The 13,469-nt window shown below is 37.3% G+C and overlaps 1 protein-coding gene across 2 annotated transcripts in view; it reads right to left on the reverse strand.

Annotated features, from left to right (window-relative positions):
• Positions 1–13,469, reverse strand: part of LOC113101079 (carboxyl-terminal PDZ ligand of neuronal nitric oxide synthase protein-like) — a 94,118-nt gene continuing 80,649 nt past the window's right edge. Inside the window, exons 10-12 of one of the 2 annotated variants that reach the window (XM_026265545.1) lie at positions 12,813–12,962; positions 3,650–3,941; positions 1–1,222 (exon numbers count right to left, since the gene is read on the reverse strand). In XM_026265545.1, the coding sequence (XP_026121330.1) occupies positions 661–1,222; positions 3,650–3,941; positions 12,813–12,962 (1,004 nt within the window). In that variant the 3' untranslated portion in view covers positions 1–660. Of the gene's footprint in view, positions 1,223–3,649; positions 3,942–11,336; positions 12,963–13,469 lie in introns of those variants that run through there. The other variant, XM_026265551.1, reaches the window with a different exon arrangement.

Consider the following 13,469-nt stretch of genomic DNA (forward strand, 5'->3'; position numbering starts at 1 on the left):
ATTGTGAAATGTCGTTCAAATTTGTAATAACTCTTTTCTATTTTTATATATTTTAAACTGTAATTTATTCCTAGGATGACAAAGCTTATTTTTCATGATCCTTCAGAAATCATTCTAATAAGCTGATTCCGAATACATTTGTTTCAGGATTTGTTGATTTGAAGTTCGTAAGAACAGCATTTTTATGAATTTGAAATCTTTTGTATCATTATTAGTCTTTTATCTAGTTAAAACAAGCGAAACAATCTTCCAATGCAGTAAGAAATACAAAATTCACTAATATTTATGATATGAGAACTGCATTCTTATGCAGTAGTGTTGCTTCAAGTACATTTATCTGGAAGTTCTACTGGAATATTTGACTGGAAAAAAGCCAAGAAATACTAATTCAAAACTCTTTTTTGCAGTGTAGTATACACTTTGGTTTTTTGTTAATTGATTCATCATGGTTTTTTGAATACAGGTCCACAAATACTTTAAAATACAATCTTTTAAATTGATTATGGTGCTACGATTAAACAGAAAACAATAGCGATTTTTTTAATAATTATATCTACGAAATAACTAAGTACAGTCAGTGGTACTTAAAGGCAAACTATGAAATGTAGAATGAAAGCAGTTTAAATGAAAGAATAAATGATCTTAAGGGTCTCAAGCCTGTTATTCAAATGAAAGCAGGTCAGGGTGGGATTCTTCGTTCTCCAAGCTGAGGGTCCGGTAATCCGCTGTGCCATTCCCCAACAATTCCCCCTCAGTGACGCTGATGCGGCAGCCCCCTTTCCCTGGACACGGGGTGGAAGCCATTCTAGTTTCTGAGCTGGCCAGTTTCTTTGGGTCCAGATTGTCTTTGTGAATGAGATCTGGAACCGAGAGCAGCAGCTGTGACTGATCAACCCCCTCCGAATCTTTCTGATCCGTCACCACAGCTGTGGGCTCGTTTTTCAGTTCTAAACCCGTCGCCTTCTCCATCTGGCTCTCGACACGGTTGCCAGGTTCTGAAGGTTTCTCAAGGCTGGACTCTTCAGGCCTTGATTCAGGCTGAAGCTCAGCTTTATCTTTGGGGATCTTATCAGGTGACGAGACGAAGGAGGATTCTGGGGAGGCTACCACGGGGTCAGAGGATATCATCATGTCCTGGGTGGTCTTCAGGGCTCGTGGGAGACGCTTTTTGCCGGTGGGAGGTGGGGGATCTAGCCGAGGGAAGGAATCCAGGGAGATATGACTGTGTGAGAGAAAGAAAAAGCAAAGACACAAAGTGATCATGCAAGATAAGAATGGACCACAAAAGATCAGAGCAAATATGTGGCCTGAATTTCTTTATTCTCTAACACGGTGACCCGAAATGATACTTTTAAAAAGTAAAGATTTCAAAGACTACCAGCAACTCGTTCTGATATTCCAGATATTTCCCTCTGTAATACAAGATCACACTTCATTTGAATAAATCTTATTAAAGGTACATTTTAATGAACCGATTGAGCCTAGAGGGAAAGGGGGAAAGTAAACAGCAGAACGGGCTTTCGGTTGAATGCAGAGGACCATTTTTGGGCAGGATTAAAAAAAGAAAAAAAAAAAAAACAGCTGGACAGCTTCGCCGTATTTCCAATGGAGGAAAGTTAAAAGAAATTTGATTGAACTTTGGATTGATGAAAGTGCGCTTAGAATGCGAGCTCATTGGCTACTGATATAGGAGAAAACCAATCAGCTGTACCATGTGATAATGATGTCATTAGGTCAGTTTGAGTTAGACCTATTGGACTGCGCCATCTAGAGTTTCATGCCAGAACTCTGTATTAAAAGCTATTTTAAAATGGTAAAAATATTACAGTTTTTACTGTATTTTCGATCAAATAAATACAGCCTCAGTGAAAATAAGAGACTTCTTTTAAAAAAACAAAATTTTGAGCAGAAGTGTAAAATAAATATGTTAAAACATATTGAAAAAGGTCAGTGGACAATAGTAAATTAAATGATATCATTGCTGTCTCAAGTCCACAGTCCTTTAGTGACACATTCCTGTACTGAACTTTCCATAAATATCCCATGATGACAACCCAGTTCCCTCAGTAATGCCACACACTGTATCTGTACAATAATAGCCTTACTGGAAATGATAAGAAGTTGGTTTCTTGTAAATGCATCATTTATCATTTTATGACCGTGGAATTTGCACTTGGTCTTGTGAAGGTAAGAATGTTGATAAAAGCCATAAAGTCTAATATTATAAAAAAAAATCTCTCCTCATCAGGCCCCTGAATTTTGGGTGCTTTTCCACAAATCGTGAAGAGTGGGTAACAAGTTCACTACCTAACGTTTGTAAGTAGTAAGTCTTTCAATGATTGTCTCAGCAAGCTTTATAATTATGAACAAAGGTTCAATCTCTTGTATCCTATACAATTTATGAGCAGCTATAATAAAAAAAGAATGCATATACTAGATGTTACACAACTGGTAAGAATCCAGCCAATTAAGGCAAAGCCCTTGAGTCAGAGTTTGCCTGATGCAACACATGCACATGGACTCACACAAACAGACACATGTACAGTACATTCTCTTGAAGTCTGCTGATAATGATGGCAGATGCACCCCCCCCCCTCAAAGAGATGTCAGTCAGATCTCTGCTGTAATGCATGGAGTTCACATATAATAGAGCACATTTGTCCTGTTTTCACATTCACTGCTGAAAGAGATATGAACTGCCATAGAGAAATATGAACCATGGCCATCTGCCATGATGAATGACAGTCTGTAAAGGGCTGAATGAATTGATCAACAAATACCATGATGTATCTTGTAATAACAAATGTTTTGTTTTAAAAAGAAAGTCTCTCATGCTCAGCAAGTCAGCATTTGTTTGATCAAAAATACAATGGCATTAAAAACATTAAAATTTTCTACATTATTCTACAAAAGATTATAACTGAAAAATAACATTATAACAGGAAAAAAAAAACGTTTTCTATTTAAATATTTCCTGTGATGGCAAAGCTGAATTTTCTGCAAAATTAGTCTTCAGCATCACACAATCCTTCAGAAATCAATATGCTGATTTGCTGCTGCTTAATAGTTTTGTGGAAACAGTGATACTTTTATGGTATTCTTTGATGAATAATTTGCAATAGAAATCTTATAACAAAGTAACAAATATTTTTAGTCACTTTTGATCAATTTATGCATCCTTGCTGAAAAAAAGTATTCATTTCATTAACCCAAAAAACACTTCCAGAAGGATCATGTAAAGAGCCATACAGAAATAAATAAAATATAAATATTACATATATTTAAATAGAAAACAATTCTTTTAAATTACAATAATACATTTTGTTTCTTTGGATGAAATGCATTCCTTCAGCATTAGTGAAAGTGTACTAGAACCAGATCAGCCCACGTTTAGAGGAATATGGTGTTGGAATATCTTCCTTGTTTTTTGACATTTATTAGACAGGACAGTGAAGAGGGTATCGGATTGGGACATGACACAGTCCAATCCCGAATACTTCTCTGAAGAGGCACTACGGGCCTTAAATGTCAAGAGCAAGTACCACGGCTGACAACTTCCTAGCAATTTTATTCTAAGCGTGAAGTCAATTGAATATAGTGACTGTATTGAGGTCACTGGTGTTTGCAGCTGTGAGGATGAAATCTTTACCTGTTTCTTGCTGTACTGTGGCCCATCTCAGCCAGGCTGGACCACACTGGCTCCACGTTCTTATTCACCTCTGTGACCCCGATGTCTCCGAGGCTGCTGGGATCTTTTCGGCGGAGCAGGTCGTTTACCTTGGCTCCCATGGCTTTGCCCAAGTTCAGGGCATTTTTTAGGTGCTGGCTGCCTCCTGTCTTTGATCCTGCAGATGTGTCTGTGGAGGTGCTGCTGCTGGCCAGACGAAAGCTCAGCTTCGGCTGCTCCGCAGCGTTGCAGTTCTCAAACATGCTTTGGTCCACTAAGAAACAAAATAACAAAACGGTTTTCAGACAAAGGGAGGCACTGGGGAACTTTTAATGAAAACATACACATCACATTAACATTTAAAGGTGAGCTGAGACTTCAGAAGCTTTTGTACAGACTTAAATACATGATTGTTTCAAACTGAAAACTGAAGAGTTTTCATTTAACCAATATGTTCAACTGACTCATTTTTTTTTTATGCTTTATGTTTTCTCAGATCTGTAAGATTAAATGTAGGGATGCATTTTCATCTTTTGGCTGATAGCTGATTAACTTTTTAAATAAAAATACATTGGTAACACTTTACAATAAGCTTCCATTAGTTAACAAACTAACAATGAAAAATACTTCTAAAGCATTTATTAATCTTAATGTTGATTCCAACATTTATTCATTCATTTTTAAAATGAAAAGTTTTATCTATGAATAGATTTAAGCTAACATGGAGTAACAAAGAACAAGTGTATCTTTTTTTAACTAATGTTAACAAAAATGAATACTGTAACAAATACATTGCTTAATGTTAATTAATGCATTAGATATAGTAAACAAATGGAACCTCATTGTAAAGTGCAACCAATAAAGTCATAATAATCATTCTAAATGCTACAAGTGGGTTTAAGCATCACAACCATCTGAAATACATGACAACTGGATACTCATTTTAATAAAAAAAAGAAAGAAAAGAAGTTGAACAATAGACAAGTTCATGCAAAAAACAAACAAAACAACAACAACAACAACAAAAACCCAATGACACCAACATTGGCAGAAAATGGCCATCAATATAAAATGAAATTAAAAACAGCATTTGTCAGGTCACAAAAATTCATGTTTCTTACCTCAGAACCATTATTTCATGGTTGGCATTTGAGTGCAAAGAGAACATAATTTATTGTTTACAGCCAACAAAACAGTATATTAATGCTCATACATGCAACTAGAATAGTATTCATAGGCCAGTGGACATCACAAATGTTAAAAAATAAAAAAAATAACACCGAGCTTTTACCTTTTAAAAGGTGACTGAAGATAGGGAGACTGACAATGACAAAGATGGAAATATTTGCAATTTGCCAACAAAGGCAGCCCTGACACTTCAACTTCAGCTTCAATTTAGGCCATTCAAATCGGTTCACAATAAAAGCTGTATATTAGTCTGGCTCTAACCAAATGTGATTTTAAGAAACGCTTGAAGGCATTTGATGTGGCATATTTATTTTCAGCTTGTTAAACTCAAACAGTTTCAACACTTGCTCATGGAAGAGTACGAATTTTCATTAGCTTCTGACAGTCTCTCAGCGACAACAAGCCCGGGCCACATACGAGACTAGAGAGGCTTTTCCACACAAATATTTGACAAAGAGAAGTTATTTTGATGCTGACAATGTCTTGGCTCTGCAGGCAAGGCAAACAGATAAATGAGGGAAATTTGTGTGCCAAAAACAGCATGTTGTTGTCATGGTAATCAGGGGAAGAAAATGACAACAAAAAAACCCCACAACTTACCATTTGCGACGGGTCTGCTTTTCTTTTCCAGATATGCCACTGGGTAACAAGACCAGCTAAAATCATTCACAGGATTGATCTTCAAAATGCGAGTCATCACACTGAATTAATTCGACTATGAAGCTGAAACTAGCACAACATGCTGCTTCTGTATATTAAGGACTAGAGAGAAATGAGCAGGAGAAAAGAACATTCTCATCTGTGTTTTTTTGTGATTGTATCATTGCATATATTTATCAGTGGTAGCACACCAATAGGGCCATCTGACGTCTGAATGAAATAATTGATGCCCATGCTACTAAGCACTTCACTGACTGACATGATATTTCATCTGCTAATGATACAATACTCAGACTAGTTCAGCTATGTTTGTGAGAAGTATCAGCCTCAGACAGGCCACCCACAGCCCACCCACATTTCCTTCACTGACCGCCTGATGCATATCACACACAAACACACACACACACACACAATTTTGAGAGTAACAGCATGGTTTTTACTAGTGGCTGACCGATATATCTCCTGATATATCAGCCGATATTTGGAATTTTCCAAATATCGTTATCAGCCGATACGTTTTTCTGCTTGTCAGATGTATTCGTTACTGGAATGGCAGTGCCTGAGTGCGCACAGCTCACATTCTCTCTCTTGTTGGCTTCGTTGTTAACGGTTCTGTCTAACATGGATAAAAGCCAGTCTAATAATCAGATACTACAAGTTTTATAATGGTTGCTTTTAAATTATTAGTAATAGAAAGGCAAACATTAAAAAACTTTCTCATTTTCCATCAGCATTAAGCAAATACGCATTTATATAATTTAAACAAATCTTTGAATGGCTAATGGACATTTAATTTCACAAACCTTGCAAACTTGGTCGAATCCAGCTGTGAGATCTTGTGAAGTGTGCATGTGTATCCAGCATGATTGCGTGTTCTCTGCGTGATGGTCAGTCCATGTTAATTTAATGTTTTAAACTTTCACCTCGTGATTTCAAATTATGCTGTGCTTTATGCATTTGCCCACTGTCATATTCATGTCATTTTCACTGAGTTCTGTATGTAAAATTAGTGTTACCCTGGCTTTTACCCTCCTATACATCTCTTTCCTTTCAAGAGTTATAGGCATTCCAATTGGGCAAAAAACTAGGATAAGCTCACAAAAAGCTGGCTTTTAAAAAGTTCAAAATACCCAACATTTCATGATCTATGGGTTTTGTGGGTCATTAGCCAAATATTCCAACAAACTTGAGCCTGTTTAGTTATGAGAAATGTCATACTTTTGATCACTGTAGCGCCCTTATCAGGCTGATTGGGTTGAGCCTTGGTAATGTTTTAGACGGCAAGAGTCCTATTGTCCCTCCAATTTTCAAGTCTCATCGACTAATGGTTTGGTGTCCCGGTCTGCTTTAGCTGGAGAATGCTGATCCTTGGGCATTCTAACTTTACAATAGGGTTTCAGCAATATGCTCTTGAACTCCTAAAGAGTATTTTTGTACAGTCTATTATTCCATTTCAGTATAATCCATTTCAGATTTATCTGTCCCAAAAATGCAACTAAAACAAAGAGTGGTTGGTTGGGTTATATGTTATTTAACCTCATCCTGTCCAAGAGGGTAGTTTTCAGTCAGAATACATGGAAACAGGACCAGTCTTTATGCTGAAAATCTCAAGTATGGTTTAGTGAGACAAAATTTTGAGTGAGGAAGACCGAAAGGAGGATATATAGCAAATCATCAGCTTGCAATTTTGAGCGTGACACAGTGATCATTGGTTTTGATCCTTCTCCACAGGGCTGGCCATTATTGTGTAGCTCTAGGCTGCAGTTTAAAATACCTCACTGAGACTCCGCCACAGTAGCTAATGTTAGGAGGGCATCTGACACGCTGCTATTCTGGGCTGGTTTATGAGCTCCTGATGTGTCCCAGCAGGAAACCTCTGGACCAAACGCTGTCCAGCACACACATCCACGGGGCCACATGGTACAGGGCTGCGGCTCTTTTTGACCAAGAATTTCCATGACATTTCCAGCTGTTTGAGTTTAGTGCATGAAGACATTAAAAATCATTTTACAACATGCACTTACATTTTTTTTTTATTATTAAATATTTTAGCGTTTATATAAAATCTTCGAAAATATAATTGTTTTAGAAATTATAATAGCATGCATTTAAATTTTTTACTGATTAATTATTTTAGTGTTATATAATATAATATAAAATTACATAAAAATATAAAATTCAAATATATACAAATCATAATTTCAGAAATGTATATATAAATAAATATACATACATCTCAAATATTTCTAAATATTTAGTTTTATATTTTTAAGTCTTAGAAAAGACATCATATTGATGTATAAATAAATGGAAATATATGAAGACATATTTCTATATTTATAAACCATATAAAACCTGGTCACTTTTAGGTATGATTATTTTTGTATGTAATGATGCGCTCCATCATATAATAAGAATCAAAAATGAATTGATGAAGATAAGTCAAAAGCCTATTACCTCTACATGGACAAACTGGAGAATAACAATGAATAAATAAAGCAATTTAACCCATTATCTCCAAGTTAGATGACCTAGATGTTCAGGTCAGCAGAAGATGGGTCAAACATCAATATTTCATTTGAACACCCTTTCTAGCATGAATCTTTAAATACAAGGGCAGGGGGATGGGAAAATAGAGTTCTGGAACCCTGGATAAATCATGATGAGAGGGTTAAGGTGGACTAACTCAAAATGCACTTGCACTAACTGACTCCCTATTATAAACTCAATCATTAACACAAATTAGGTGGAGCACCATAATGGCACTGTCACAGCGGCCCAGAATATAAGCATCAATTTCAGGACTCCTAAATGAAAAGGGCAGAGAACTTCACAAGTGACCTGCACTGTTAGGACTATCCATTAGTTTTATCTCTGTTGAACAGCACTGCTGGCTGACTAGTCTCCTTGGTACTGTAGATATACTGTAGCACATATAGGGGTAGAAAGGAAGTAAATGAATAAAAATCCCCAAAAGAGCAACAAAAACAACCCCACCCAAAACCGTAGATGGCATGGAAACTTTTCTGGTCAATAGCTATTTGTATGTTAAGCAGCGTGCTGAAAACTACAGAAGCACTTTGGAAAATGCATTGTTAAGAAATGGATTTTGAAAGACCATAAATCTCAAAAAATGTCAGAACAGTCTTACAATTAAGGTGAGACCAAACAGCAGCACAAAACACCTCCACATCTACTTTTGAAATGTTATTATGGCAATGTTCTGCTACTGGAGAGAAAAAATAACCATGAACATAACAGGAGACAATGCCCCCATTTTCATTCGACTTCAAATCTCAGATCAATAATTAATCAAAGGTTCCGACACATCAATGTCAAGCAGTAACATGCATGCAATGCAACTATCTGCAAGTTAAGCACTGATGAAATAAAGGAATATGGAGCAAGTAGACGGTGATGCCAGATAATGACAGCTTTTTTACTTGATTGACGGTCATGTGTCTTTGAAGAATTCATTAGAACCCGATTGGACTAACGGCTCGTAACGGTGCATTCTACGAATATAGCTGATGTGTCACCCTTGTGGGACATAAAGGAGTCGAAATCAATTGAATTATGTTGGAGTTCCCTTTTTAACATGAAGGATTTTTTCCACCCAAGTACAGCGAAGTGCCCTAGATCTCCTTGGGCATCCTTGTAGATAGTAATGTCAAATTTTGTAATCCTGACAGGAAATAGAATAAATATGGTGGCCCAGTAGTGCACAACACTCACACGCACGCACGCACGCACACAAAATCACAACACAATGCACAGGACTAATTTTGTTGTGCTGTGCTAATTTTCTGTTGTATTGTGCTGATTTCAGTTGTGTTGAGCTAATTCCATTGGTTTGCGGCTTGTTTCCATTGTGTTTTGTTAATCTTGTTGTGTTACCGCTTGTTTGTTGTGTTGTGCTAATTTTGTTGTGTTTCAGCTTGTTTGTTGTGTTGTGCTAATTTCATTGCATTGCGGCTTGTTTTCCGTTGTGTTGTGATGTTTGCATTTGTGTTGCAGCTTGTTTCTCGTGTTGCGCTAATTTCTTTGTGTAGTGGCTTGTTTACGTTACTTTGTGCTAATTTAATTGTGTTGTGGCTTATTCCTGGTGTGTTGTGCTAATTTAATTGTTGCAGCTTGTTTCTGTTGTTTTGTGCTAACTTCTATATTGTGGCTTGTTTCCATTGTGTTTTCATAGTTTGCATTTGTGTTGGAGCTTGTTTCCATTGTGTTGTGCTAATTTTGTCGTGTTGCGGCTTATTTCTGTTGCATTGTGCTAATTTCGTTGTGTTATGGCTTATTTCTGTTGTGTGGGGGTTTGTTCCACTTGTGTTTTGCTAATTTCATGGGTTGTGGCTTTTTTCCATTGTGTTGTGCACAATATACTGGGCCACTGTAAATAAAGGTTTATAGTCTCTACAATAGTTGGAGCTCAACACTTCAAACTAAAGTACCGTGGCAACTTCAGGAGAAAGAATGTTCTCAAAAGCCTTCAGAGCAAGCAGGTGGGCACGGGCATGAGCCTCTAATTCAGAGGCATCCGAGTTTCCAAAAGCTTCTCTCAGAAGCGGGAGCTGTACTAAAATGAGATGTGATATTATTATGCAATTTCAATTACGCCGCAGGGAGAAGGATCAATCCGACAGCCGCTCATTTCCCTGAGCGAGCAAAGATGAGACCGGGACGCTCCAGAACATCCTTTAAATTACACAGCGATTCAGATGGTGTTCTCTGCACTTGCTGGTTTAGTGAGCGCATACACGTTTTAGTGGTTATTTCTATTTCTTGAAGCAGCTGTGCGTGCATATGGCGTCTGAAGCGTTTCCATTCGCCTGCCAGCGATTCTTGGAATTGCAGAACCACCTGAACTACAGTTTAAGTAGGAAAGTCAATCAAATGTATTCATATAGATATATGTGTAACTTAACTAGTGTGCACTGCTAAAGAAATGCCAGATTGTGTAGGCACTTTAAAAAGCTAGTTCAAATAACTCCTTGATCTGTTAATTCAGCACAATGCATGTTACCCAACATTCATTGAGAATGACTCTCACAATGAATGAACACAGTCTAACAGTGTCATTGCAAATCTCTTGAAAATTACACAACTCAATTAAAATGGCTTTAAAATGAGTCATATACTTTGAAAACTTGCAGTTACCTTCAGGAGGGGCAATTCGAGGTTTATTATTCGTGACACCAAAGGCTGTTTTCTGTGGAATAATTATTGAATTATTTATTTCTCGAAAACTAACGGTGGCCAGGATTCAAGGACAAGATCAATGATGCTTCCACGGGCATCAGTATCATATGAAAATAAATTCACTGCCAAAGTACTAGTGTTTTGCCTGGTTTTCATGCCATTGCCATGCATTTGCCAGGGCGGTTCTAAGCAAATTACTTTTCTTATAAAAAAAAAAAAAATATGACAATGACAATTTAGACCCCAGCTCACAGCAGGGTCTTGGCCTCCAGATCAGGACTGATCAGATTGATCAGGACCCTCATTATAGACGTAGCGAAGAATCTGTGGGAAGATTGTTACAAGCCTAAAGGAAATTTAAAGAAGAAAAATTCTTAAATTTAGTTTTCTTGGTGGAAAGAAATAAAAAAAGATATTAGTGCATAAATGGAGGAAAATACAGACATTTAAGACTAAACCAACAACAGAAAGTGCTTTCAATGTGCTTTATGTGTGGGAAGAATTGCTCACCACTCTATTATTACCAGTCTAATTGTGTGCACTTGTCTGCCTCTTTAAATGACACACAGAGAGAAACAGAGAGAGCGAGAGGGGGAAAAACTGGAAAATATAAACAGAGAGGTTAAAGAGTCAGCAGTTTATCAGAGAGATACAGGTAAGACAACGAAATAGCACTTTTTAGAAGCACAGAAAAACTAAACACAAGAAAGCAAAACGTGTACAAAAGTTAATTTGTGAAGCAGTCAGACACGACAAGCTCTTCTGAGTATGAAAATAATGAATAAGGGACGTGGGTTGTGAAAACTCTGACACTCTAATTGGGGTTCCTGTTGGTAAAGATCTGACCGGTTTAGACGCCTCGTTACCCTTAGGGTATAATTAGCGTAGCGTCCTCAGTCCACAGTCATTCAATTAAGAGTCTGTTCTGTCGTGCATGCTAAAACAGATGTAGCTGCGTAATTGTCTTCCTTCTGAGCACTTCTGATGAAAGGTGATCTAAGTGGCAGAGCATATCAGTGCAAACATGCCTAATACCGCCCAGGAACAAACCCGCGACTTGTACAACTGATGTCATAGATACAACATCACAGGCTCATGTATACATTTTTTTCTTTTTTTTTCACTTGTATACCTTGCAGTTTAAAACAAATACTTGCTTGTGAATAACCAGCATTTGTTTGTAGACTCTTAAAGAGCGTTAACACATACAGCGGTTTCCGACGTCAAAGCCAATGGTGGCATTAGAAAGTGGGAGTGTCCAGGGATGCAACAGAGTTTATGCAAATGAGTATTTATGCGATGTGGCAGCTACCAATAGGAGAGAAGATGCTGGTGAACACGTGATCTGCCTACTGTGAATGAATTTTTCTATATTTGTCTTTTTTGTGTTTTTTTCTATCAGTCCCTGTCCACATGCAAGGATATGAAATATTATGGTTTTACAATATTTTTCAATCTGTTAAAAACAATTCTATCAATCATTCAGAAGAAGGGATGGCCATTAAGACCAACTATATAAGACACCTGGCGACCTCCATCACTGTGTGTGAACGTTCCATTAGAGATACAGGATTCTGGCATTTGATGTGTGTCCATAAACTTTAGAATGGAGACAATAGTATTTACTATGCTTTAATTAAATGTGACAAACTAAACGGCCACCAAACGTTAATGTTACCTTGGTCTCCCAGATTCATCAGCAGTACAAACAGCAGTAGACGGTTTGACAATATTGACACTGATTGACTTGAATCTTCTAAGCAAAGCATCAAGCAGTGTTTTTCTAAGAGCGCAAAATCACATTAAACAGCAATTTCATCCTCCAAGCAGTCAGAGGGGCCGTGTTTGTTGAGCACATTGAGCAGACGCAGGGTGCTCTCGTCCTGCTGTCCCCAGCTTTCATCACTCTCATCTGTGTTTGATTCATACTCGGATGCGATTCCCGACTCGCGGAATTTTAGCAGCTCGAGGCTACCCAGAAGCTCATCCCGTGATGAGGGCGAGACACCTTGGGATGGTGTGTCGGGACTCTCCTCCTGTTGGGGTGGTCCCGGAAGAAAGCGGAAACACTCAAACTTGATCAAGCACTGGTCCCTACCTATTGGACTGCCCAGCGGCAAGGATAGCTGTGTCCCATCGTTGAGTGGAGGAAGGATGGCGTCCTCTGGGCTGGGGGTGGTGGGGTCGCATAGGACGGGGGGAACGTTCGCACGGAAGGTGATTTCCAGGAGACTGTCTTGGGATCCCACTGTTAAGAGAAAGGAGGAGACCGAAAATTGATTCAACTTTTTCTAATTATACTAATCTAACAAAACTGCCTATATATAAAAAAAAAAAATTCATATCACAACATATTTCAATGTTTCAATGCATCTATATTCTCTTTTCATCTATGGACAAAAAATATATTTTAATGAATGCAGGAAAATGAAAATGAAAGTTTCTTATGTTCATCAAGGCTGCATTTATTTATTAAAAAAAAAATATAATAATAATAATAAAAACTAAATAAATGAAAATTAAAAAAAAATAAAAAATTAAATATATATATAATAATAATAATAATAATAATAATAATAATAAAAATATATATATACACACACACACACCCCCACACTTAATATATACTTAAAAATATTATTTATTCCTGCATTCAGTGTCACATGATCCTCCAGAAATCATTCTAATATGTTGATTTATAAACAGTGTTGGACACTGATGTGCTGCGTCATATTTTTGGGAACTGTGATACTTT

This window comes from Carassius auratus, chromosome 6 (assembly GCF_003368295.1).
Source record: "Carassius auratus strain Wakin chromosome 6, ASM336829v1, whole genome shotgun sequence".
Classification (NCBI taxonomy): domain Eukaryota; kingdom Metazoa; phylum Chordata; class Actinopteri; order Cypriniformes; family Cyprinidae; genus Carassius; species Carassius auratus.